General features: G+C 37.0%; 3 protein-coding genes and 1 long non-coding RNA gene across 4 annotated transcripts; 1 reads left to right on the plus strand and 3 right to left on the minus strand.

The window, feature by feature from the left end:
• Window positions 1-2,404: 2,404 nt before the first annotated feature.
• LOC125727599 (5-hydroxytryptamine receptor 3A-like) lies at window positions 2,405-7,763 on the minus strand. Its single transcript, XM_049004439.1, has 9 exons — window positions 7,639-7,763; window positions 7,208-7,377; window positions 6,963-7,007; window positions 6,396-6,502; window positions 5,899-6,068; window positions 4,594-4,757; window positions 4,210-4,420; window positions 3,915-4,118; window positions 2,405-3,294 (listed from the first exon to the last, which is right to left on the minus strand). Exons 2-9 carry the CDS (start codon window positions 7,367-7,369, stop codon window positions 2,993-2,995), a joined length of 1,365 nt encoding a protein of 454 aa, XP_048860396.1. The 5' UTR covers window positions 7,370-7,377; window positions 7,639-7,763; the 3' UTR covers window positions 2,405-2,992.
• Window positions 7,764-11,000: 3,237 nt separating this feature from the next.
• On the minus strand, window positions 11,001-12,270 carry LOC125727601 (receptor-transporting protein 3-like). Its single transcript, XM_049004441.1, has 2 exons — window positions 12,007-12,270; window positions 11,001-11,474 (listed from the first exon to the last, which is right to left on the minus strand). Exons 1-2 carry the CDS (start codon window positions 12,150-12,152, stop codon window positions 11,135-11,137), a joined length of 486 nt encoding a protein of 161 aa, XP_048860398.1. The 5' UTR covers window positions 12,153-12,270; the 3' UTR covers window positions 11,001-11,134.
• A 1,945-nt stretch (window positions 12,271-14,215) lies between these two features.
• Window positions 14,216-18,338, plus strand: LOC125727620 (uncharacterized). Its single transcript, XR_007388806.1, has 2 exons — window positions 14,216-14,432; window positions 16,468-18,338. It is a non-coding gene; the product is annotated as an uncharacterized LOC125727620 (long non-coding RNA).
• Window positions 15,036-21,241, minus strand: LOC125727619 (uncharacterized). The gene is made up of 5 exons (XM_049004464.1): window positions 21,070-21,241; window positions 18,164-18,487; window positions 17,637-17,795; window positions 16,385-16,422; window positions 15,036-15,862 (listed from the first exon to the last, which is right to left on the minus strand). Exons 1-5 carry the CDS (start codon window positions 21,128-21,130, stop codon window positions 15,704-15,706), a joined length of 741 nt encoding a protein of 246 aa, XP_048860421.1. The 5' UTR covers window positions 21,131-21,241; the 3' UTR covers window positions 15,036-15,703.
• Between the last annotated feature and the right edge of the window lie 4,778 nt (window positions 21,242-26,019).

Below are 26,019 nucleotides of genomic sequence, written 5' to 3' on the forward strand. Positions count from 1 at the left end.
AAAGTCTATTTACATGGAGTTATGATACACAAAATATTACCTCCCAAAATCCGGTGAAAGAGCCACAAGGATAGTCTTGTTGTACACCCCGCCAATATAATTTATAATAAGTCTTCACACTTAAATAAAATCTTCACTCTGTTTACAGTTGAAAGCTAGAGAAACTGTATCAGAAGCTGTCACTCAACATTAGTTGGGCAAAAGCTTAGTGGTTAGGTCACCCACTTCAATTTAAAGCATTCTCTAAAGAGAAAGTTGCCCATATTAGGTGGAGACCAGCACAGCACTGTGACAGATATGCTGTACTTCTTGAGCTTCCTCTGCATTTTATTGCCCCTATACCAGGGGCTCTCAAAGGCCGGACCAAGGTTCAGATACGGACCAAACCGTAAGTCAATTCAGACTCTGCTGATAATGCAACTTATGAATCTATATGGTTAATGAAAAAAAAGGCTTAATGTGGTTTGAAGTACAAAGCTACAATGCAGAACCACTAAACTTTGCACACACATATAATGTAACTCATCCCAATGAGACAGTCAAAATGATCAGTGTACGTTAAACCAGTCACTTTGTTAAGATCCTGTTATTGGTCTTATATTGATGTCTAATATCGAAAGTTGTTGTCAGTTCTTTAAAGTTCATAAAATGCTGTTTTGTTATTGAAAATTGTTAGACCGCTGACATTGAACAAAAATCTTATGTAGACCTTTGATCAAAACGTTTGAGATCCCCTGCCTTATACTAACAAGAGTTACACAAAATTTATTAAGAAACCAGTTACATCCAGCATCAGTCTGTCACAGATGATATATTTCAACTTTTCCCAATTCATTAGTGTGTATACAGTCTTCCTGTTTATATGTTATCTTTCCATTTTTTTCATATACCTACCATTTCACAACATCAAATTCTGCTTCAGTATCAAGCTTTATGGCGGGTTTGAATTGAGTAATCCAGGTAAGTCAGACATACACAAATCATTTGCAAGTGTTTTAAATGGTTTACACTGACATCTCTGTAATTTCTGTGACAAAACATGAACATTCATCTTTTGCTAGATTTTAGATTTTAGAATCTTGGGGGCAAGTCAAGATGTATAACTTTAGAGATTTTTAGAATAAATTTAATACAATATTACCATGCAAAATTTTACATTTAAACCTTGTTTGGTGCATCTTCAGATGTTATGCAGATCATAATGAGTCTAAGAGTTGCTAAGACAACTTTTTTTCTTTCTTTTGCCTTTTACACCCAAATAAATTTTATTTCTATTGTTTGGATAGATTGTGCAATTTAATAATGTTCTTGTTATTACTTATCTTATGGCATTGAAATGATACACATACACTATATAGACAACACTACTGGGACCTTGGTGTGCATATCAAGATATTTTGGACAATTCAAAGAACTTTGTGGGAACAGTTTGGGGAAGGTCTTCACATCCAACATCAGTGCCTGACCTCACAAATGCTCTTCTGGGTGAGTGGGCAAAAATTCCCACAGACACACTCCAAAATCTTGTGGAAAGCCTTCCCTGAAGAACGGCAGCTGTCATATCTGCAAAGGGAGGACCAACTCCACACTGATACCTATGGATTTACAATGTGATGTCATAATAGTTACTGTGGGTGAAATAGCCAGGCGTCCCAATACTTTTGTCCATATGCTTTATATACTATGATGTTTGAAAGTCTACGAGTCTCATGATTTTATACAACTTACTTTTTTGTCTATCATTGTTATATAATCTGATTTTTATTAGTAAAATAACAAGTTTACATTTACAGATTTCATATGTTTAAGAGACGGAAATATTTTAATGAAAATGTTAACCGCTTGTTCTAGATAAGTAGAATGAATTAGGTCAATAGTTAGTTAATTGGTTTCAGAACAGTTTCACAGCTAGGGTACCACTCTCATACTGTAAGTATATATAAAAAGATTCTGAAATATAAATTAGTAGGACTTGGATAACTTGACATAATGCAATAAAGAATTCTGAGAGATGCAAGAAAATTCTTGAATAGAAGCTCAGCCCAATTCAAAATTTTCATTTAAGAATGTTTTTGTCCTGCAAAAAATCCAATCAGACTTCAAGTTCGGTGTTTGTATGCAGATACCAATAGAACATTATTACCTGTACTGAATTTTATTTTTTTTTTACTTGGAGCCCCCTCGTGTTTGCACACTAAAATAACACTTATCAAGGCACTGCTTCACTGTAGACAGCTGTTCATGCCAGACAACAATCACACACAAAAGAAACGTTGAACAGTATGTGTCTGGAAAAGTACGTGGAAATAAATGCACTAGAAAGAAATAAAATTTGAAGAAAGTGTCAGTTAGACACAAAAGATGGCATGACTGCAATTGGTGGAATATTACTGCTTTTATTAGATGAGTACCTTCTTTATTAGATGACTTGCATGTGTAAATGGAGGTATAATTGGCTAGGCTAGTCGAGACCATACATTATGCTTAGCAGGGGTTGTACATGCAAAGCTACAGAATTTATTTTCCAGGTATATGGCTCTTTATTTTAGCATCATTGGCCAGCTATAGTCACTATAGACACACTTGAAGCTACGTAAGCTGTCTGTAGTAAACCCAGAATGTAGGAAGTGTGTGAACGCTAATGTATGTACTTTTAGCTACTTTTAGATAATAGTTTTTCGACAATCCAGGGCCACGTGTATCTTTGCGCTAATTTGTCATTAATGACCACACTTTCACATCAGTTTAAAATCAGTTCAGTGAGCTAAAAGCCCAAACACCCAGCTAAGAGATGGCATAGAACTATTTTCTAGATTCCATAGGGTTATTTGTGAGGGTATTACATCACTTTTTTCAAAAACAACATCGAGAAGGCTGTCATAGGGCTTATGTCAAAATGACACCAATTACAGGAAAACCAAAATAATGCAACTGAATTGTTGCACAAGTAAATGTAAATCCTGCAATTAAGATTTTGATATATAATGGCAATCTACTGGGAAGACCACATCACCCAAAAAAACGTGAAAGTGATAATACTAAATAAAACGAAAAGGACATAGAGGATAAACAGAAACCGATCGATGATGTGTGCAATTTGGGTCCACTCGTCATCAGCACGGTCGTCTGGGAGATGTTCCTCTGCATGACTGCGAATGGCCAGAAGGTGCTGACTCAGTTTCTTCAGCTCCTCTACAGCTGGATCCGCCAGTCTTGTCCTATCTTGGGCCTCAGTATCCTTTGCTGGCTCCACTAATTTCATGGCATCATGCGAAATGAATAAGGCTGAGGAAGCTAGAAGAACATAAAAGTTACAAAAGCCATAGATATACAAACAAATTAGAGTATGGTCACAAAGAGTGACCACCGACTCCCTGTCAGTGGGGACACGATGAGCTACTTCAGCTCCTGTGCTTGGTTAATCAGTTCAATTCTTCTTGTGCTTTTACTGGTTTGTTTCCTTGATTGAAAGACTCATCCAGCTGTTTCACATTAACATTAGTGACACATGCATGGTTGTAGGAGACTGGCCAATCAGCACGCAGCAGGAAATCAGTGCTCAAGTGAAATCCAAGTCTTTTAAATTGAAATGGTAGTTTACAAACCCTGTCCTAACTCATAGTGCCCCCCCTGACATGGATTAGGTGGCCACCCTAGAGCAGTATTGCTCAGCCCAGTCCTCGTGGACCCGCAGATGGTCTGTGTTTTTGCCAGGGAATTAGGAGAGAGCAAAAATGTGAACGGTCTGGGGTTCCGCAAGGACTGGGTTGAGAAATCCTGCCCTTAAATAATGTCTTATTATGCAACACATAGCTTATATACTGTAAATAATCCCTACATTAATAATTGATGTATGTGACGTATTAGAGAATTACACTTCTGTTGTTTGCATGATGTCTTTGATGTCCTCATACCCTCAGTAGTAGTGGAGTGGGTATCTGTGCCCTGATTGGTGAGTTTCTGAGAAATACAAACAAGCCTGGCCAGGTATTTCAAAACAAGGATCTTGACCCAGTATGGTACTGCAGAGTGGTTGGATCTGCACAGGATTTTGGTAATGATGATAGTCTCCAGAAGGCTTGCTACCATCAAAGCCAGGGAGACGGAGAAGACGACATCTAAAGACAGAAGAAGAGAAAAGGTCTAGTAGCTAAATATGTGTTATAGATGTCAAAAAACAATGTTAATGAAATAAACTTAAAAATTTACTAAGTAGTGGAAGTCTATTTCCGGTAATAGGTAGCAAATCATTCATGATGAGTAGGAATACAGTGTAGCCCAAGATGATAGTCATCTTGAAGGTGGCACGGTCTACAGCCTCTGGTGGCAGAAGAAAACTTATGAGGTCCACGATCATGAGGGAGCAGCTGGGGATCAGGAGGTTGACGACATACATGGTGGGCCTGCGTCTCATGACGATCTGAACAGAAAGAGTAAGGAAGGAGCCAAATTCTAATACTAACATATATCGAGAAACACGTTACCCATAAACTGGTCTACACACACGAAAATCAATCTCAACAGCTTTCCAGAATTTGAGTCTGATTCCTGACGTTTCCTAATATACCACATTTTCACTTATAGAATACTCACATGGTAGACAATTGTGTCATAGGTTTCATTGTAAAAATTAGATCGAATAACTTTAATAGCTTTGATGTCTAGTAGTTCCCACTCCCCAACAGTCGTCATCACCAGCTTGGAATGCCTCAGCATCTCCTCGCCTGACATGGCCATATCCACCCGAAGGTCATAATCTGCAGAGTCAGAAGAATCTTTTCTTACACAAAAAATTCACGGAGTTAGTAGACATATGCATAATTCAAGGTGATATGCCTTATATCTCACTCTTTTTTTTACAACTGCAATATATTGATCAATGGCAGTCGCTCAACCAGTAAACACCATACTGGCCACAATAGGAAGATTAAATGATACTGTAATCAGTGGTAAGTCATGATGAATTAAATTTTATACACTCTCTGACACTGGCACACATAAAACAAGTAAATCCCCTGTGTTGGTAATACTGGATGATTTGTTTCTAGTACTTGACTAATCATTTTCCAAATTGGAATAACTTATTTTCTCCCATAATTCTGAGTCTGTCCACAATTTACGGGAAATGTTTCTTTACTGTGGCCCAACAGTAACTAATGTCAGTCTTTGTCTATTTTGTCAGTACAGATGTTCTTCTACTTACGAACTTTCAGACATACGCACGAAAAAGATTGTGTTCATTAGGCTATCGTTTCCTGTCTGCAACATAATTTTTTTTTCTGCATGCATGCCAGTTCCACCTAGTACGATGTCTGGCCGCTACTCCCACCGCACAGCAGCGTAGCGTGCGTGCTCCCAGCATCCTAGTTCTTTGTACTTGTATATACCCTTAAAACGATGTTGAATAACGACTTATGAACATTTCATTTTATTACCAGCCGTTTGGAACGTATCATGTTCGTAAGTAGAGGAGCATTTATAATCAGTCGTAAGTGCATTGAGTTTAAAACAAATGGCATAATACTTCTATGATGTAGCATTAGAATTATGATTGGAATAATAACTGAAACTTGTTAATAGAAATATTCTTTGAAACTGTCTAATGTTTCACAAATATCAACAATTATAAATTTACTGCTTTTTTAATTTTTGATGTGACTTTGGGCTCTGAATGATGCTCTGTTATTCTGTGCTAGTTAAAGTGATTTCAAAATATTAAGGAAATTCTATACAATGCACTTTACATATAAATACATATATATTTTACTGATTTAAATGCTACTAAATTGTATGTAGCTCTTCTGATTGATAGTGTTCTTTTCAAGCAACTACCCGACATCTTCTGATTTTAAAGAGGTTGTGAAACAATGTGGCTTATATAACCTGTGTGTCTCTCACCAAGGTGCGTGTAGGAATTAAAGGTCAACGAGCAGTTCTGGACATCAAACGGAAAGGTATAGATGTCCAGGTTACAGGAGCTGATGGCTCTCACTGGCCGGCTGTCAGATACCAATCCAGAGGAGTACAGGTACACGTATGTAGTTTTTGGGGAAGTGTCATCATCCATGCTGCAGGAGGAGGGGGAACGACGGTGTTATTGCTGGAGAACAAAACAACCGTAGAACTGGAGAAGAGAGGAACACAGTCAATACCCATAATCAACCAATTTCTGCTTATGTTATTAACAGATATTTAGCTAACTTTATTAAACAAGAAAATGGAAAAAGGCAGATTTTTCTTTACGTTGATCCAGAATTTATTCGGCAAAGCACAGTCCAAGACACCAAAGTCCATCCTAGTCCACTCATATACAAAGATATGGTGGATGAACAGACAAAGAGAAAACAGACAAACAGTCATATTATACTGTAAGCTGTAGGCATACAGGCACTTACCACTCATTAATACCAATATCTGGCACCCAAAGCTTCTTCCTGGGGAGAGTGATGAATGCTGTTCCACACTGCACAGGGTCCCAGCTCAGATACTCAATGTACCATTCCTTTATGGTACAAAATAGACTTAAGAGGTTAACACGATTAGGACTTTTCATGATTAAATATACATGATTAATAAACTTACATGTAAAATGATTATAAAAATGTTGGTAACATTTTACTTGAGGGGGAACAAGTGCTGTAATGCAGTACTACACTCTTACTTAATGCATTAATTAACCAGAAACTGTTAATTACACACTGATCCCATTTTCATTCATCATTAATTAGTCACAGTGGTTCATGTATTTCATGCAGGAACTATATTTGTTAATGATTTGTATTTAGTAACTCAACTACTTAGTTACCTACTCATGGTCCCTCAAGTAAAGTGTTACCAAAATGTTTTATGTTTGTATGTTGACTTTTAGTCATTTTGTTCTTTATATTTTTCCAATTTCTGTGTATTTCATTTAACTTGCAGTATTATTTCGAGTGATGTTCATAATTAAGGATAATTCTCACCAGGTTAAGCCAAAGGTAAGTTGTTAATATCTGTGTCTTTTCATCCTACAAAAGATAATAATTTTAATCAGTCTATAAAAACAAAAATAAATCCAAGAAAAATGATTTTATGAAAAACAGTTTTTGCATGCTTTAAAGTTACAGAATATTACCTAAGAATGTGCTACAGAATACAGCACATCCGGGCATACTTAGGTTAGGTTTATCTTCTAAAGTTCTGTATTAGGCAGCTGTATTTCACTCACCACCCCGAGGACACTATAGAGTGTAAAAGAGATAGAGACATTAGTGGGTGTCTTCAGGCTGTAGACGGGGCGGATGGCGCTTAGGTTGAAGGTCTTTTCTATTTCCATGTAGAGGGACTTGGCATCCGGGAGGGAGCAGTTCAGCGTTACAGCACACGTCATGTTTGGAGCTACAGAACAAGAGTTTCCATTTACCATCCCATAATTAAATATGTCACTCGTCCTTTTATTCACCAGTTTTACCGAAAATCCAGTAATGTGCTTTTCACATAAAATATTTTGCGGGTGACAGCAATTATTATTATCAGTTATTTTAAACACTAATTCGCTGCATAAGTAAAAGGAAAAACCGCCTGTGGTTGCCATTTTAATAGACGATTTAAGGGTTTTTCTATTAGGGGGTCCCTATGGGGATATGTGGTGAATCTTACCATAAATAAAGAGAATGCAAATGGAAAGCACCAGCACTTCCCTGCCGTTCAGCCCAGGGATACCCGTCTGAATTCTGGGAGCTGCTCCCTCCTGTGGTTTTATGTGGAATCGAGTCCAGAATCCAGACAGACAGAGATACAGATAGATAAATGGTAGTTTGTCTATAGTTTTCAGTTTAACCTTATGTTCATATTTTAATATTTACTTTTCAACGATTTAATAACGATGAAAAGGTTAATTTTGACTTTACAAAACAATACATTAAGACAGTTTGATATTATACAACTTTGTATTTTAACCATTTATCTTATTAATTTGAATCTTATGAAATAAAACTCACAATACCTGCACTCTGCACTCTCTTTTGTCCATTAGAAATGACGTTCTCTCAGTTAGTTACTGTAATCTAATTTTTAAAGTCAGTCTTTGATATCATGCAAATTATGAAGCTGTTGAGCAATTGTGGTTCTTATGGCTATCAGAAGAGTGAATCCTATTTTAAAAGTCCACTCATTGCCTTATATAATTTTTACTTGGGGGTGGGGTTGTTCAGTCCTGATATAAGATATTTGCATATCGTTTTACCTATTTATATACAACAGGTGTCTATGTTTAAAAATAAGATGTGTCCCCTGAGTTTTGATTGGACACATAATTAATAGCTGCTTTGCACATAAGCTCTTCCTTCCTTGGATAATGTCTAAATGAGTTACCATCCATTTTGATGTATTCATGATACTGTTAAGGTGGTTTCATGGACAGCACTGAATCACCATTGTTGCCTCACATCTCCAGGGCTTGGAGCTTTGAGTCCTACTCCTAGTCTGGGTGGAGTGTACATATTTCCCCATGTCATGCCTCGGCCACAGTCCGGAGCACCTAATGGGGATACTCGGCAGTTATAAAATTGAGCGAGTAGGAAACAAAATAATTTTACAACTTTAAAATTTTACAACGACGCTTCAGAATGTTAAATGGTGAGTTTTCTGGAAACATTCTGTAGAAATAACAACTGACGTACTTCATCCCCATACTGACCTTTTGACCTGGAACACAAATTTTATGAATATATACCATAATAATCCATTTATATTTCATTGTCCTAATATTTTTGTTTTTCAATTTTGATAGTCAAAATTGAACTGAATGTTAGATTGAAAATGAAGTTATTAAATAGTTCAATAATGCAAAGCATACCTGGTTACGGTAGCCGTTTAGCTCAGATTTGCAGAGTGCACCTGGAAGCTGGGTCAGATTGAGGTCAGATGTCTGCACAAACGGACCACTAGAGTTGTTTGAGACCAGACCGAGACCAGCTCCTGTCTAAGGTCTCAGTCTGGTTGTTTTGGTCCACACCAGAGTGCAATTACTGTGTTCACACCTGCCCAAACGAATCACACCAAGGGAGAAATCGAACCAGTATCCATTTTAACTGGACTAGATAGTGTTGGTGTGAAAATACCCTCAGGTTGTATTTGGTGAATCCCTCTCTCAAAGGCATATTTGAAACTAAAGGCTTATTACTCATTACAAGGTTGCCAAGTTTGGTCAGTTTCAGGCTGGTGTGAGATTTTCAATTCGAGACAAGTCTGCAGACGCATTTACATGCATGTAACAGTTGTATTACTCTGTAAATAGTCTGTAGGGTTTACAGTCAACCACACAAGATTTCTTGTGTGAGCATGAGAGTCTGAAAGCGTAAGTGTCACGCCAGATGCGTGAGAGCTGGCAACCTTGACAATATATCGAAAAAGGAGTCAATTGTTTTGTGGGTACTGATAGATAAATAACCCTTTGAAATATTAAGGAAAAGTGTCATAATCAAGTTTAAAGTTTCTCAAACTAAACACTGCTGAGAAAACTCCTCCAAAAAATTGAGCACGCAAAGAAATTTTTTCAGTTACTATGTTTTTGAAACAGTAGACCAACATGTGAAACAAATCTCCAGCATTTTTTGCAGACATAGGTCATTTGGAACAGTCGGTGTTCCCTTTTTGACACCATTGTGCCAGATTCGTGCCAGACCTGGGTGATGCACCAAACCACCCAAAACACAGAAACAAAAGGCAACACCTTGCCAAACGACAGTATTTTAAACTATTTACAAGCACTTAAATTGCTCTGAGCTCTGTCCATTGACATATCCATTTAGCTCTCCTGCTGAAATTCCTTCAAGAAGTTTCTGCAAGTCAATACAGGATATGAGTCAAGCGTGGATTTGAGTCACTCATGCGCTGTTGAGTCGACTGTGTTAAAGTATTAAACTGTTAAACTATTCAAGTAATAAAGGACTTTGGACCATCTGCCAAACCAGCACTCTTGTCAGTAATTGGAAGTTAAGGGTTATTTGCATGAACTTTCATAAATTGGTTCACTACCTTTAACTGTCTGTATTGAATCTGACAAAGTCCTTCACAGGAACTGGACATATATGATTATTTATTTATTTATTTATTTGCCTTGTTTTTACTTAATTTTCAGTTTCAGTTATTTTTAGTCTGTTATTAGTGCTTTTCTACTTGGCTTTCAACACTGGTGCATGCACACTTCAGATCCTGCACTTACTGACAAAGCAGAGTGACTCTTGGCAGAATATGCAGAACAGCAAACTTTCATCCACCCATCCATTTTCTGTAACCGCTTGTCCTGTTCAGGGCTATTCAGTCTGTTCCCTATCCCCAAGGCTATATGCACAAGGCAGGGAACAACCCAGGATGGGGTGCCAACCCATCACAGGGCACAGTCACATACCAATCATTCACACATACACACCTATGGGCAATCTGGCAAACCTCAGCAAAAACAGAAACCTAAATGATATATTTGAAGGGCTTTTGTATTGCACTAAATACCAGTTAAAATGCCTTTTTCTTCCCATTCTTTCAGAAAAACAAAAAGGAAGGTCAGTGACAGTGTGTGAGCTGCATTTGTAACTTAGTGTTATATGGGAGAAAATGCAGTTCAGAAAGACTCATTACTCGATATTTTTTAACAGGCTACTATTTTACTTCAGTAGTTTTCCACTTCCCAACCTCTTAGGCAGTACATGACCTTGGGGGAGGGGATTTATACTGTAAGAATCAGTTTAAACCAGCAACAAAAGCATTTTTTAAGATAAAAGCTGCCATTGATTAAAGATGAAAACATGGCATTGCTTTAGAGAGGTATATAATTATACTGTATCTGGGTTCCTCCTGCAATATGGTACCAAATAAGTTGCAATTTACATGCTGACGGGTTTGACAAGTGCATTGTTTAACCAAACATTTGATTTAAAAACTTTAATTCATTCAGAACAGTTGTTTCTAAATTAATTTTATGCATGGAATAAAATGCTTCTAAAACAACTATTTGACATTGATCATTGAAAAATGTTCAATTTAATACACAAACGCCATCAACATTGCTAGAAATATTGTATATTTTATATATTCCAATATGCTGAAACATGTGACATTGTTAGTGGCAATTGGGTGCCGAAACAATATTCAGAAGTCAGGTTTTAGTGCAGACACCTTGGAGACAGGCCTCACAATGTCTGCTCTCATGCGGACCATCTACCTTCCCATCAAAGTAGAAGAACTTTCCCTTCTCGCCACAATCCTCTCTGTAGCACTTGATTAGAATTTTCTCCATTAGCTTCTCCAAAAGCAGGTCTATGTTGTCCCTTCGGAATCGGGGCTCCTCAAAGTCAGGATCTGCACACCTCCTGCACTTCTGTTTGTAGAAGCGCACCTTCACGGTGCCACTCTCTTCCCGAGTTCTCAGGCGCATGTGGAACACCACCATCACCCGTTTTGAGGGCCACATATTCCTGCATATTGAGCATTTGAACCTTGGTTTGGAGAGACATGGGCACAGTTATTAAGGAACAATACAGCAAGCACACAGATAATTATAACTTCCTAGAGTGTGAGAAAGGCGCTATATAAATAAAACATTATTATTATAAATGGTTCAGAGAGTGCATGAAGAGCTCAGGCAAAAACAGGATTAGTATACTTCATACAATTTTGAAAAGGGACAATTATTAGAATTGCAAAGCTTGCTAAGTTTTCTATCCTCTCACAGTAAAATTTTTGAATTGATAATCTTGATAAACCAGGCTTGTGTAGCATTACTGTTATGCGGTTTACCACCATATTTTGAATCGCAGTTTCCTCATTTGGGTGTGTAAGAATCAAAACTGAACATAATTCAATAATAGCAAGGAATCCACCATTACCACCTTATGGGCAGTCATTAAGTCAGATAGCTGGACTAAAAAATACAAGTGTTCATTTTTAATCGTACAGTATGCTTCTATCAGGTTAGAACATGCTATAAAATATTACTTCCTAGCTTGAAGAGCATCATGTCACCCATACCTCCCATTGGTGTTGCGGATGTACTCCTTCCACCCCTGTTCTGGAGCGTTTGCTACGATCGAATCGTCACGCTCTATCTGCCAGCTATCATTTTTCCCCAATTCTTCTATCCTCTGTTGGAAAATTTCCTGCCAGTCTCGATTCATGATTTTTAAAATAGATTTATTTATTTTAACTTGTATTTCAGTTTCTGGACTTGTACTGTTGCTTGCTTGATTCTCTCCTGCCTATATTTCAGTGCCTCTATTTATATGCCTGTGTCCGAGACAGTGAACCCCAGGAAAATGAAAGTGAAACTCAGCTTTTATGAGCTTGTTCAGCCTGTTTCTAGTGATACTGCTCTAGCTATTGAAACAGTGCACTGCAAATCTTTTATTTATAACCATGACCAAGTCACTTTGTAGCATTAATTATGAATAATTATACATTTTGATTTAAAAAACTATATTTAATTTTTTTTATAGTTTATTTGAATAATAACTATATAATAATAGTCATTTATATAATAATAATAATAATAATAATAATAATAATAACTGTTCCCTGGCAGACATACATTCTTCAAAAGACAACAAAGACCTTCTTCAAAAGCATCTTGTGCTTGTGCAGTGGACAGCCTAGGAATTGAAACTGCCTGCCAGAAGATCAGTATATTCTACTATTCCGTGGGATTATGAAACTGCTATTTACAAGAGGGTAAAATTGGTCAAAACTGAAAATGATAAAATCGTCATGTGTTAAAAATATCACACTCCCTAATGCCGCCTCAGAGGATGTACTACTTAAACAACTTTGTTTGCAGGCAAAAAATGTACCGTTGCTAAATGCATGTTAAGCAACTAAAAAAATGAGAGAAACAGGAAATGATCATGCAAGCTGTTGTGCAAAAGGAAAACTGGATGAGGAGCGAGGTTTGTTCACTTCATTCCTTAGAAACCCTTAATCATTCTATATCTTTCAGTTTTCTTGGTGACAGTTGTTGGGAAAGGAAACAGAAAGCAATTTGAAAATAGCAATGTGAATACTATCGCCACCTTGTGGATGAATCGTGCAGTTTTGTACATTTGTAGACCGAGTCAGACGTGGAGGTGATTCATTGGGTGGTACTGTTCTCTCAGCCCTCCGGGGTTGGGGGGTTGAATTCCTTCCCTCTCTGTATGTGTTTGCTTGTTTTCCCCTTATTGTGGTCATTTCCTCCTTCAAGCCAAAGAAATACATTTACTGTACACGAATTTCAAAATTGGCTGTAGTGTATGAAAGTGTATGTGCCTGCAATGGACTGGCATTCCATCCATCTGTTCATCCTGCTTTCTCCCTGTACTGCCTGGAATAGGCTCCAGGCCCTTGATTATGATTAATGATTGTTATTTAAGTGGTGTAACAATTTTGTTTACATCACAGCAGTTTACTACTGGAAGAATAACATGACGGCACATTGACCACTATGCACAATCATTCATTTTAGTCTTTCATTCTGATATCTTCAGACAAATAATGCAATTTGGCTTTAAATATTTTCATTTTGATGGCATATATATTAGCTGGGCAAAGATGTTTGAACACATGCAGCAATTTTTGTCCTTGATATCAAGTTCATGCAATTTTAAAAACAAATAGTTTTATCATGTTACGATATTTTTATGGTTTTGCATGGGTTATGCCACCTGACATGGAAAGTGTGCAAGCATAACCACGAGTTGAAAATGGCCGTTTTTGTAAAACTTTGAGTTAGGTCTATTGACTTTTTCTCTGCACCATGGAGAACACTTGAGTTCTCTATTACTCTATTACACTGTTTTCTAAAACATGTTTCAAATAAAAAAACCCTCTTTCCAATGGTTCATTTGCAGTTTGTGGACAGTGATTTATTTTTTTAAATTACTTAACTACCAATTTTAATAGACTTCTCACTCTGCTGATCTGTTTTGGTAGTTGCAGCACCTGGCATTTAAGGACTCCGCGAAACAAAAATGTATTGAAAATATTTGCATTAAAGAACTTCCAAACAATTACGTATGCAATGCTATATATTCATTAAAGTTGTGAAAAATGTCAGACACCAAACAAAAATGCATGTCATGTCATTTACCCGCTTGCATTTGCTTTGCTATATGGCTGGAAACGCTGCAGGGCTCTAACAGAAAACTTGTTTACAGATGGAAGGGACGGAAAGTGCTGACGTGGAAAGTTGCGGTGAGCAAAGCGCACGTGACATCCTCGTATGCAGCCTGTAGCGCTTCTCTTAACAGCGTTGCCTGTTTGTGGAGCATAATGGCACTGTATCGGTTACAGAGAGTTAATGGTTATTTTTTTTGTTTCTGTGCTTTTTTTCCATCTGCCTTGGACAAACACAGTCATTCTTAATCTGCTGTGTGGAGCATTTTGTGACGAAAACAAGTTGCTTGAGCAGTGATTGGTGATAAATGGTAAGAGTAGTTTGTTATTTTCTGAAAAATACATGCTATGTTTCCTTTATTGCTGTCATTTTGTTTAGTTGAATCAACATTTTTACACAAACAACATTTTACAGTTGTTTGAGGGAATATACAGTCTAAAATGTCATTCCTCTTTGTTATAATACTTTAAATATGCAGAACTGTCAGTTATAACTATTAGCCTATATCAGATTTCTTCCAGCGGTATTTCAGAATATTTTCATTTCATATTCTTTGTCAGATCTTCAGATTTATGTAAAAATGCATTTCACTCACAACATGTACAATGTACATGACAAAAATTTTATACTAATCTTATAATTCTTTTAAGCATTTTAAAACTGGCAAATAGCTGCAATGTTTATTCACTTGTATCCATTAATCCAATTTCAAGTATCATGTAGGTTCATAAATCCAGAACCTGTATAAAAGTGGCTCCCTGGACATCTTTAAAACAATACTGATGTAGTTCACATAGTTCAGAAAATTTAAGGGTTATAATATATATATATATATATATATATATATATATATATATATATATATATATATATATATATAAAACTTCATCAATCTAATGATCATTTGGTACAAATTAGATTTCAACATTAGCACGGACATTAACAGATAACAACTGATGGATTGTTATTTATCCATCTTGCGGATTAAAAATAAATCAGTAATTTTTTTTATACAAATCATTTACTGTTTGTCATTTTTGCAAATAGTGTTACATGAAGTTTATATACAAGACAGTAGCACCTTATTTCAAGATAAAATACGTATGATATCTGTAATCACCTAAGTATGCGTTTAGCACAGGGGTGGGCTGCTGTGTGTGTGGGTTTTCGCTGCAACTCCCTAATTAGATTACTAATTAGAGGACCGACTGGCTGAAGAGTCCTCACACCTGGGCTTGAACGGCTGACCTAAAGGTTTCCCCAAAATCCTGCACACACAGTGACCCTTTGCAGATAACACTGGCCACCCCTGTCTTACCACATGTCATTTGTCTCCCAAGTATTGCTTTGCATTACAAAGCTTTTGTACCGTAAGACAACTCGATTACATACTTCAAGTAGTCTGTCAGTACCTAATCAATAGTGATATATGTCCCTGGGTTAGTTAATTTAGATCCTACAGCACCGAGACGATAAGAACACATCATATACAGTAGCATGTGAAGCGGTTCAAGATGACAGCACTTTAAGGAGACCAACGTCCTCCTGGCAGAGTATCTCCTCTGTGAGCAGCATGCACTTCTATCCCTGAGGGACGATGATGGTGGCGTACTCCACCGTGTCCTGGAGCATCACTGCCTTTCGCTTCCACTTAGCCTTTTCATCCACATTCAGGCTGCTGGGAAAATCCAGAGTCACATACTCCATTGGGCACACAGACACGGCCGCCTCACTTGGGACCTACAAAACACCAAGGTTTCTCAGTAACAGGCCATACGCTGCACACATACATTAGATATGCATTTTTTAAAATGTATTTCTATTTAACCTTAATAAAAAAAAAATTTATTATGATAAGTAATAATTTCCCATAGGTGTGGGTATCACCCTAACAACAGACTCATACCATGACAGAATTTGATTAAAATAGTGCATTATAACTGCTAATTATGCAGGAAAACAAGTGTTACGGTAACACGGTATGATATTCAAATTGGTGATGGTATGAATGTTCATAATCACGATATGATATTTTATTGATATATTGCCCAACCCTGCATTACTGTTTATTGTATCCCTTTTAATTCCATTTTTTTCATATTAGGTTCTTATTTTATCATGTCGTTAACTGGCGATAGCTATCAATTTGGGCCTATTCCTAGACACAAGACATTAATGATCTTTGACTTTGAAAAATTCATTTCATGAGGTGAAGCTTTAAAAAGTTTTAATGCTATGAATGGCCAAAATTTGGATTCTCACCTGAAACTCATTGCTGGAAGAAGGTCTTTGGTGGTGGTCTGTAGGTATAAGAATAGTTGTTCATATGTTTTTTCTCTTCACAGGTTTTCTTCTTCAGTTAATGACATGAAAAACATTTAGTCATGACGCAGGAGTTTTTTCGCCACTTCCCAACAATACAACTGGATGACTATGAAGAGCCAGTTAAAAGTGATACTGTGCATTTGTTATGTTTTGCATAACGATGTACTGTGTCTTAGGCAGTCAAAGAAAATGTTGTTTACACAATCTTCATGTTGGATGTCAATGTGTGGCAGCTTCACCATTTTGAAACCTCTACTAACATTGATCCAGGATTTGCAGCAATTCACCCATGTATTTTTTCGACTTTTGAGTAAGAAAGATCTGTTTTGATCTGTTTCGCATTAGTATGTCCCGAGGAAGAATGTCGGTGTAGATCAAAACCACCTAATCTATTTCCTCTGCCTTCAGAAAAGGCTTCTCTAGTTTTCCAGTAATTGGTGACTGTCAGCTGTTTAAATATTATTGATTTCATTGTTTTGTCAACTGGAATAATGGTACAGAATGCTTGTCTTAGGAAAGGTAAACATAACTGTTGCAGGATGCAAAAGTTCCCCGGAAACACGATTCATGAGACTGTTTTTGATGTTCACAAACAAATCATGATATATTTTTCCACACATAGTTTCAACCACCCACAAACTGCATAATTAAGAAAGGTAATCTTTCAGTTCAACTGGTTTCATTATGCATACAATCCAGTTCCCATATACCTCTGCTTGAGGTCCATTCAATTCATTCGAAAAAAAAAAAAAAAAAATTATAATAATATATTATAGTAGCCCATTGGCAATGATCTCTTCTCATGCAAGCTTGGCTGGACTGGCTATCTGGCTTATGGTAATTTACTGGTGGGCTGGCAAAATTTACTGAGAGGGACCCCATCCACACAGCAAAATATTATCCCCATAAATGGTCTGACGATGCCCTTCTCGTGGGGCCATCGGAGACCCCAAAGTTCAGGGCCACATCAAGACCAATCCTGCGCATGAATTAAGGAGGAAGCTGTCTAGCTTAACACTTTGAAGTGGTGCGTATGGATTACTGAAACCCTGAAAAAAAAATGGTTGGTCTTTACAGCCTTTTTACTGATGGTGTAGCTCAGCATTTCCCAACCTGGTCTTCAGGGACCTACAGACAGTCTAAGTAGTTCAATATTGGCACCACTCTGAGCTAGCGTGTCGTCTCTTACCTGAGCTCCTCTTGGGGGTCTGATAGAAAAAGCTCAGCAGCACGGATGGCATCATGACGGAGATGAGGCATAGAGCAATGATGATATACACATACAAGAAGGATTCTGAAGTGGCCTCCTGGAACTCATTTCCGTTACTTCTGTATGGTGGAGAAGAATCTGAAGATCACAGGTGAACAAATTGTTAGGGAATTTTAACGTCAAACCATTTTCCTGTACTGGCTCAAGCTGCTGCATATTTAGCTATTCATAATCATCTTTAAAACAATACTGTTTTTATATAATTTAATATTGTACAGAATTTTATAAAGTATTAACAGTACATTTAACTACATCAATCTAAATGATCATTTGGAACAACATTTAACATTTACATTTAACACACTTAGCAGATTACTATTTATGAATCTTCCTAGCTTGTGAATTGAACTCAGATAAACCCTTTTCCCCAGTGTGCACTTCAGATACTTGTAAAGTTAGTAAAATGTGAGTGTTATATGGTCTGTTAATGGGGAAATTTGACATACCTGTCGTAAGCTCTTGGAAATGGACAACGAGAGACACTGAATTGCTCTCATGAAAAAATGGCGAGTTGTAGAAGAAAGTGACAGAGTAATTCCCAGAATCTGCCATAGTCAGATTCGAGATGCTCACAATTGCTCCTTGGGAATTGTTTGTCAATAAACCACGTGTGAAAATGCAGTTAGTGTGTGCATGAGAGCACTCTCCGATCTTCTTGCCGTCTTTGTACAGGCTAACTGTCTTCACCACGGTGGGCATGATCTGCCTGGTAAAATTAAGTCTGACCTCCTGACCGACTGTTCCTGTAATTTCCTCTGCCTGGAAGACTTCTGCTCAGAGAAATAGTTAAGACAGGATATTAAAACAGAGGCCCCATTATGATTTGACACAGATTCACCATAAAAAATAAGTTTAGTACACAGCATATGTGTTAAAGCTTTTGTGCTTTTTTTTCTTTAACAAAAAGTGTTTTTTTTTGTCAGGCAGCTATTTTGCCAGAAATTTATTGAAAGAAAAGTGCACTATTAATGAAAAGTTCATCATTAATGAAGATCATAGCTATTGCAATGCTATTGTTAATGGCCTAGTCTTGGATGGAACATTTGCAGTAGGAACCAAAATATTAAATATTAAGTCATAGACAACATAAAATCCAGTAGCCAGAATAATGTTTTGTATTTTGGAATGCATATGTATACATAAGCAATTATAACAATGAATAAGTAAATAATAATAAAATAAATAGAAATGACAGCAGGAGTAGTAATGGAATATATTTGTAACAGCTGAAAAAAGAAAATGTATTATTGCTTGGTGAAACAAGAATTTCAGGGATGAAATGTGGAATTTGACATGGCTTCATCCAAACTTCATTGACGTTTATATAATGTTCTCTTGTCAAACTATCAATGCAGTGAATCACAAAAAATGCCATCTATTGTGTGACCGGCAGCTGTCATTTAGAAGTCCATCTGTGGCACTGAGGTTGTAGAATGCCCTCCCTGACTACCTGAGAGCCCCACAGTCGACTGATGTTTTAAAACAAAATCTAAAAACCTATCTTTTTAGAAAGACATTTAGTTAAGTATCTTATAGTATAGTCTACTATTTTTTTATTTTATAGTATTTTTATTACACTATTTTTTTTTACTTTGTAGTACTTTGTGATTGCTAAAATATAAAGTGCAATACAAATAAAATCTATCATTATTATTATTATTATTATTATTATTATTATTATCATTGTCATTAATGTCATAATACAATGGTACAAAATTACAAAAATCACTAAATTTCCCCCCATATGAAATGAACTGTATTATTACTAATTTTACAGTTTATATAATGAACAATAATAATTTAAATGACTTAGATGCATAGAAATATATTTATGAATTGTGAAAAAGACAACTATGAATCTATATTTGATATTAATAAAAGCTTTAAATAAAATGACACATCTGAAGCAATCTGTTAAATGTGAATGGATTATTTGTTTGAAGCCCAATTTAGCTAGAAAAAACTTCAATATGCAATAGTATACTGGTGGATATCAATTAGTGTGTTAAAATTACAGGTCATCAGCATTTGACTGTTTTGGTTACCAAGTAATATATTACTACTGATGTACGGTGGAAGCAAATTATTTATAATATCAGTGAGCTTCTTGATGCACAAGATAAGAAATATAGTATATCTGTCCAGAAAACTAAAACTCGAGTAAGATGTGCCAGGTCTGGGGGAGGGCCGCAATTGGGCCGTCAAGGTCGAAAGTGATCTGCCTTTGTTTTCTGTTTCATTCTCCACAGATAAACAAGCTCCCTACTTGAGATATAGCAGACCTATGGCTCGGAACCACGTTTCCGAGACTTAAATATCTCATCCACTCAGTTTTTCAACCTCTACTGATTAAAAGTTTTTTTGTCATTTGATTTTACGTTTACATCGCTTAGAAATTCAAATGTTGCATATTTCTCCCAAGGATGAAAGACGCAAGATTGGGATTCACAGTTGCCCCGTTCACTGTTTAATTTACCTCGGGGGGTGCTGTTACGACACGGAATTAATAATCACTACAGTCCCATAATTTCATTTCAGAGAGGCTTTTCAGTCAAATGGAAAACCTGCTTCACATATGTCCAGCAGCCTATAACAGCAGATAATAGTAGTATGAGTCAGAGAAAATTGTGAAAAAATAACAAAAAAAACGTGCATAGACCACATTTTCCACAAGGGAAAATTCAGACGGAGAGAGAAAGAGAAAGATGGAGAAAGGTGTGGGTATGTTTTTTATGGTACTTTATTTAGTTTCATTCTACCTGGGGCACCCCCTTCTTTCAATCATATTTTGCAACGCCTACTGCTTCAACTAAAAGTTCACATGCATTTTTAGTATTACTGTTTTAACCCGTTCTTCTCTCTTTTTCTTTAACTCAATAGGAGGGTTAAGATTACTATCATTAAATAAAGTGGCATTACTATGTTGTCAACAGCATTACTTCAACACAAGTGCATGACTGTCAAACATTATTTCACAATCACTATGTATGAATAATAGAGCAACTATGAAATCTTACTATGAATTATCTGTTTGGACAAAATATAATACTCAATTTTTGCATTTTTATAAAAATCAAACTTTTTACAATAGGAGGGCCTTACGCTGATTATTTAAGTGTTATTGTTATTTGTGGCATTTATTTATTTGTTTGATCCCCTTTTGTAAATTTGATTTTGGAATTATTCTCTCGCTTTTCCATCAATTAGCATTTTTAAATAGCATAATGTCCGCATAGAAGAAAGCCATTTATATTACAGTTGCTGTAATAAAAATGAAACAATATCATCTAACATCAAAACAAGAAAAAAGTCCAACATCTCCGTAGTATCGATAAAAGTGACATGTACTTACCATGACTGAGTAACAGCAATGACATATAGACGGAGAGGAGTCGCTTTATGGAGTAACACATGACCCTTGAGAAGCTAATATATAAAAATTAACGTGGTATAGTCTCTGCATCTGTGTCTCTGTCAGCTTGCTTTGCCTTGCTAACCCATTCTCTTTTCTTCTAAGTCTGTGGAATCGTGGGGGTAGATCTCATATTTGCGACGTCACAGAAGGCCTGTCTCAGTATACAGCAGGTGATTTTTTTTAATCACCATCGTTATTAGTAATCTGTGAAACTACAGGAATACATGACACTATGTAGACGGTTGTTTTGAAGGAACAAAGGTTCCAGTTTGCATTTCCTCTAATTATATGCAAGATAACATTTTAACCATTGCCATATCTACATCTGAAGATCATATGAAAGTGAGACACATTTATGAAAATGTACCACACTGTGAATCCATTTAAAGGTGTCTTTTTTACACTGTTCTCTATAGATTAAAAGTTCCAGGTGGGATTATACTTCACTGTCAACCAAAGAGAACTGTTGTGTGTTATTAAAAATGCCTGTAGCGTTCGATAATTTGCTGCATCAGTATGCCTGCGCTGACTCAATAGATACTCTTTGTCTATGCTTTCATTTTTAGCTGAGGTGGGCAACACAGTACACAAGGTCATGACGCATCTCGTCTTGAGGGTCCTGCAAGCAGAAAGTGAAAGTGAAACCTTCTCTCAATATCCTTTAACGGGGTTTTGTTAGCCTTGTGTCGTATTGACTATATTATTCATGTCTGGGAGCTTCGTAGACACATCTGAGGTTTTGCAACCAACTTAAAGTCAGAAAATATATTATTCAAAACAGTAAACTTATAAATTCTAGATGGGAATTAAGAAGTCCCCATAACATGAACGGGAAAAAATTAATGGAACAGAAAAAAATGATGAACAAATCTAGATATAGTTAAGAATTGTTAAGGAGGTGTGCAGTTCTGTGGGCTAAGCCTCTGGGCCAGTGGTTTGAGTGCAGATTGATGCCTGAATTTGTCAGTTATGACAGCTTTTATTGGGTGGTGTGAAACTCAGGCCTGTGACCAGAAGGTCACTGGTTCAAATCCCACGGCTGACAGAGTAATTTTATACATTGGGCCCTTGAGCAAGGCCCTCAATCCCAAGTACTCCAGGGACTGGCTGACTCTGCTCTCTCCTTCTGATTCACTTGACAAAGGTTTTTGCCAAATAACAGTTAAATAGAAACGATACTGAAGAATGGACTTTAGCATTAACGTTTGTAACAAAACACAGACGAACTGACATCCTCATCACCTGACCTCCATCTTACATTTATAAAACAGTTGAGATTATTAAGGCTATTTAGTTTTAATGACAACCAGAAACCATAAATTTTATCGTGCAAAGCTATTGGTAACATTAAAAAACAAAGTACACAGAGCACAGTCATTTGGAAACTGTATCCTGTTCTGCAAAGTCGCCCTTGAATCATTTTCCATAAAAATTGTGAATCATACATTGACACTGTGGGTTTCTGCCTTTTTATTCTTAATGAACATTAAAATATTTTCCTTTCTCGTTTTCGTTAAAACAGCATGTTGTGTCATACTCTGATACACTTTCCAAGCATACACCAGTGACAACTGAATGATAAATGTTTTTTCGTTTGGCCATGCTTCTTTTAAAAGTAAAGTTTTAAAGTACTGTATAAAGACACCAGTGCAGTCACCTGCTTTTCTTTTGTATATACTGTATAATGTTTATTTCTTAGCTCTGTAACTCTGAAATGATCGAGAGGGCTGTGTATTACCCTTACTTATCTTCAATTTCAGTGAATGTTTAAAGAATTAACAACTCATATGGTAACTACAGACTAACCTGTGATACATGAACTCTTCAGATGACTTTGACATCCCTTAAATCCATCTCACTCTTTTTCAGAATGATGAATACTAAAAAACTGCTATTTACTTTTGAATAGGTGCCATTTTCCATTGCTTCAAAAATAACTTTTGTTCACTTTGTCGTACACATTACCTGGTAAATCATCATTGTCGTACATGAAAAATAAGAATAATATAATATATATGCAAACACATTTATGTACACACACACAGACACACACACACTCTGAAATGAATAGCCCAAAAGCATCTCGGGGACAGTTCTCAACTCCTTGTAAACTACTGTCCTCAAATAACAGGTCAGACCCACATACACACACACAAACACACACAAACACATTATACATAATCATGGTCTACATGATCCTGCAGAAAGACAGCAGGACATATCACATTCACCATTCACTAAATAATATGCAATCTGTTTTAATTAACTATATTCTCCAACATTTACACACAATTCTACTGAATAGCTAGAAGTTTAAAAAGACAAACTAGTGACCATCACACAATTTCAACATTTACATTAACAATATGATGATATTTTGTACAAAAAACACCCTCACTGCCCTGCGAATATCTGAGTGGAATAAGACACTGCACAAACACTGCACTGGGAGCGGCGCTAAAGATCTATGACAATGGGGACTGATTGAAAAGGCAACACTATTTAAAGTAATGTTGATTTATTGATTTATTTATTTGTTTGTTTTTTTGAGGGGGGGGGGGCAAAAGAACATTTTATTGGAGCTAATTCCCCCTAAACAGCCCTAGTGTCACCCCCACACAATGTTCTACTTATTCAACACTCTTGTTATGGTTGGCCAACTTAAGGTATGTTTTTGCATGGTTTTTGATAGTTTAGCTAGTTGTACCAGCTTATGATAGTCATTCTAGCTGGTTTAGCTGGTCAAACCCGCATGACCAGCTTGACAGGCTGACCACACCAACATGAACAACTGGTGACCCACCCGGGACATGATCATCTGAGACCAGCGAAAACCAGCTGCAGTTATTAGCTGTTTTTTTTTTAGCCAACTTAAAGTCGCCAATCAACCCATCATGCACACTGGTAAGTTTTAACGCCTGCAATTTTGCGGATTATCTGTATTTTGCTTTTATGTGCTTTTCAGTTTTTTTTCTGATAATAAGATTCCCTGCTTGAAGCCATGCATGTTATTTTTTAGACATCACTCACCTGGTACCAGAGAGTACCAAAAAGCCGGCATCGGTACTCATAGTCAGTCAGAAAAATTGGTACGGATGCATCCCTAAGGATGTAGTTATGGTTAGGGTTGCCTTTAGGACTGGATCAGGGACTAGGGTTAGGATTGTAGCTAGGATAAGGGTGGCCTTTATGGTTAGAGCTATAGTTACAGTTAGAGTTGTATTTAGGGCTGGAGGTAGGGTTAGGATGGTCTTTAGTGGTGGAGCTGTGGTTCGGGTTATGGTTATGCTACATGTCTCTATTAAAAATCATTGCTCAACTTTGACAGCCCTAATTTTAAGGCTCAATAAAAGTGTCAGTGTAAAGAGTATTGTCTCATCCAGAGGTGGAGATTTCAGGTCCAGAGAGTACAAATCCAAGGCAAGATTTTGGTTCAACCAACCAGTTGAGTGACTGTGACTGTGAGTCTTTATACTAAACTGGTTGGTTGAAACAATCTCAGGTCTCATCATACAATATATCAATGTGCCAACAACTTTGATATACCACCCAGCCCTAACACTTTATTGCATAATACAAAATAAAACACACATTTTAGGTTCGTATTAAACCTCACTGCATGCCTTCTGACGTAAACGTCGATAAGAATCCATGCTCTCCGGCGCCTGTGACTATGGAAATGCTTCACAGTCACACCAACAGATTTACCGCCATTTCGGCAGATAATTCACTTGTCATTCCACAGAGCAATTCACCATATATGTAGACAGTAATAACTTTTATTTTATGTGTGTTACGTGCCATAAGAGTTTTGGATATGTCTACAGCTGGTAAGTTTTAACGCCAGTCTTCTGCCCCAAGCTCCACTCACCACTTGTTGCCCGCCTCCCAGTTTCTGGCCACGCCCCTTCCGCCCTCTGACCTCTGACCTTGTGTTCTGGTTGAGGATAAAGCCTGCTGATCGCATCCAGCTCGAGCTCTTGCTCAACATTTGTCTTTTGCTATTACTGTGATGGTTTGCTGTTTCTGATTGACTTCTTGTGTATGACGGTTCTGATCGTTTGGTTTCTGGTTTTCTGCTTCGCCCCTTTTTGTACTTTTGCCTTTGGTTTGTTTGTCTTCTGGTTTTGACCTCTCGCTTAGCTCCTGACTGCTCTCTTTGCCTCGCCCCTTCGGATACTGTGTTTCGGCCTGTGTGTTTTCTGTATATGTCTGTTAGATGTGTAAGGAGTGACTGCCTTTTTGTTTATACGTATGTGGTGTTTACTGTGGTTTTGGTTAGGGAGTTAGATTTTTGTCATTTCCTTTCCTCTTGTTTTCATTACCTATAGAGTTTGGGACGTGTTCGTTAGCCGTTTTGCTTGTTGTTTTGGCCTGGGTCACTCCCGAAGTTTGTTGCACCTCGTGTTTGTGAAAGTGTCTGTGAATAAACATAAAAATACAAAAAAGATCCCTTTGTTTCCCGTGTTCCCTTTTCCCATTCCTTGGTTGTCTCGTCTTCCCCTCTCCTTTTCCCTTTACCTTTCTGTCGGTCCTCAAACCTAGACTGGGGATCGTAACACGTGAATATTCTCATTGACAAAGAAAGTAGCATAGACTCCCAAGAGTTAAAAAAAAATCACAAATGCACATATTTAGGAATAAGTACATGGAAAAAGAACTGGGCACATCTGACTTCTGTATGTCACCATCTGGCCAACTAAAATAGCAAAGAAAGAACACAAACAGAAACCGCATCACTGTCCACTGTACAGTATGTATGTAGTATAAAAAAGTACATTATGTTAACCAGCATAAAATATCTAGAAGAGAGACACTGATGTCATTAACAGACAGTATTACTGAAACTTGGAAGTGTTACTGAAATCTTTACCTTCAATATCAAGA

Source organism: Brienomyrus brachyistius, unplaced genomic scaffold (genome assembly GCF_023856365.1).
Source record: "Brienomyrus brachyistius isolate T26 unplaced genomic scaffold, BBRACH_0.4 scaffold104, whole genome shotgun sequence".
Taxonomy (NCBI): Eukaryota; Metazoa; Chordata; class Actinopteri; order Osteoglossiformes; family Mormyridae; genus Brienomyrus; species Brienomyrus brachyistius.

Coding starts and splice junctions, on each gene's coding strand:
- LOC125727601 (XM_049004441.1), bottom strand. CDS start 12,152: ATGAATCGAGACTGGCAGGAAATTTTCCAACAGAGGATAGAAGAATTG. Junction 11,475..12,006: donor ATCCGCAACACCAATGGGAG/GTATGGGTGACA, acceptor CTCCAAACCAAG/GTTCAAATGCTCAATATGCA.
- LOC125727619 (XM_049004464.1), bottom strand. CDS start 21,130: ATGTGTTACTCCATAAAGCGACTCCTCTCCGTCTATATGTCATTGCTG. Junction 16,423..17,636: donor GACCCCCAAGAGGAGCTCAG/GTAAGAGACGAC, acceptor TTATACCTACAG/ACCACCACCAAAGACCTTCT. Junction 15,863..16,384: donor CTTCCAGCAATGAGTTTCAG/GTGAGAATCCAA, acceptor GGTGTTTTGTAG/GTCCCAAGTGAGGCGGCCGT.
- LOC125727599 (XM_049004439.1), bottom strand. CDS start 7,369: ATGACGTGTGCTGTAACGCTGAACTGCTCCCTCCCGGATGCCAAGTCC. Junction 6,503..6,962: donor CTTACCTTTGGCTTAACCTG/GTGAGAATTATC, acceptor TGTACCATAAAG/GAATGGTACATTGAGTATCT. Junction 6,069..6,395: donor GATATTGGTATTAATGAGTG/GTAAGTGCCTGT, acceptor CTCCTCCTGCAG/CATGGATGATGACACTTCCC.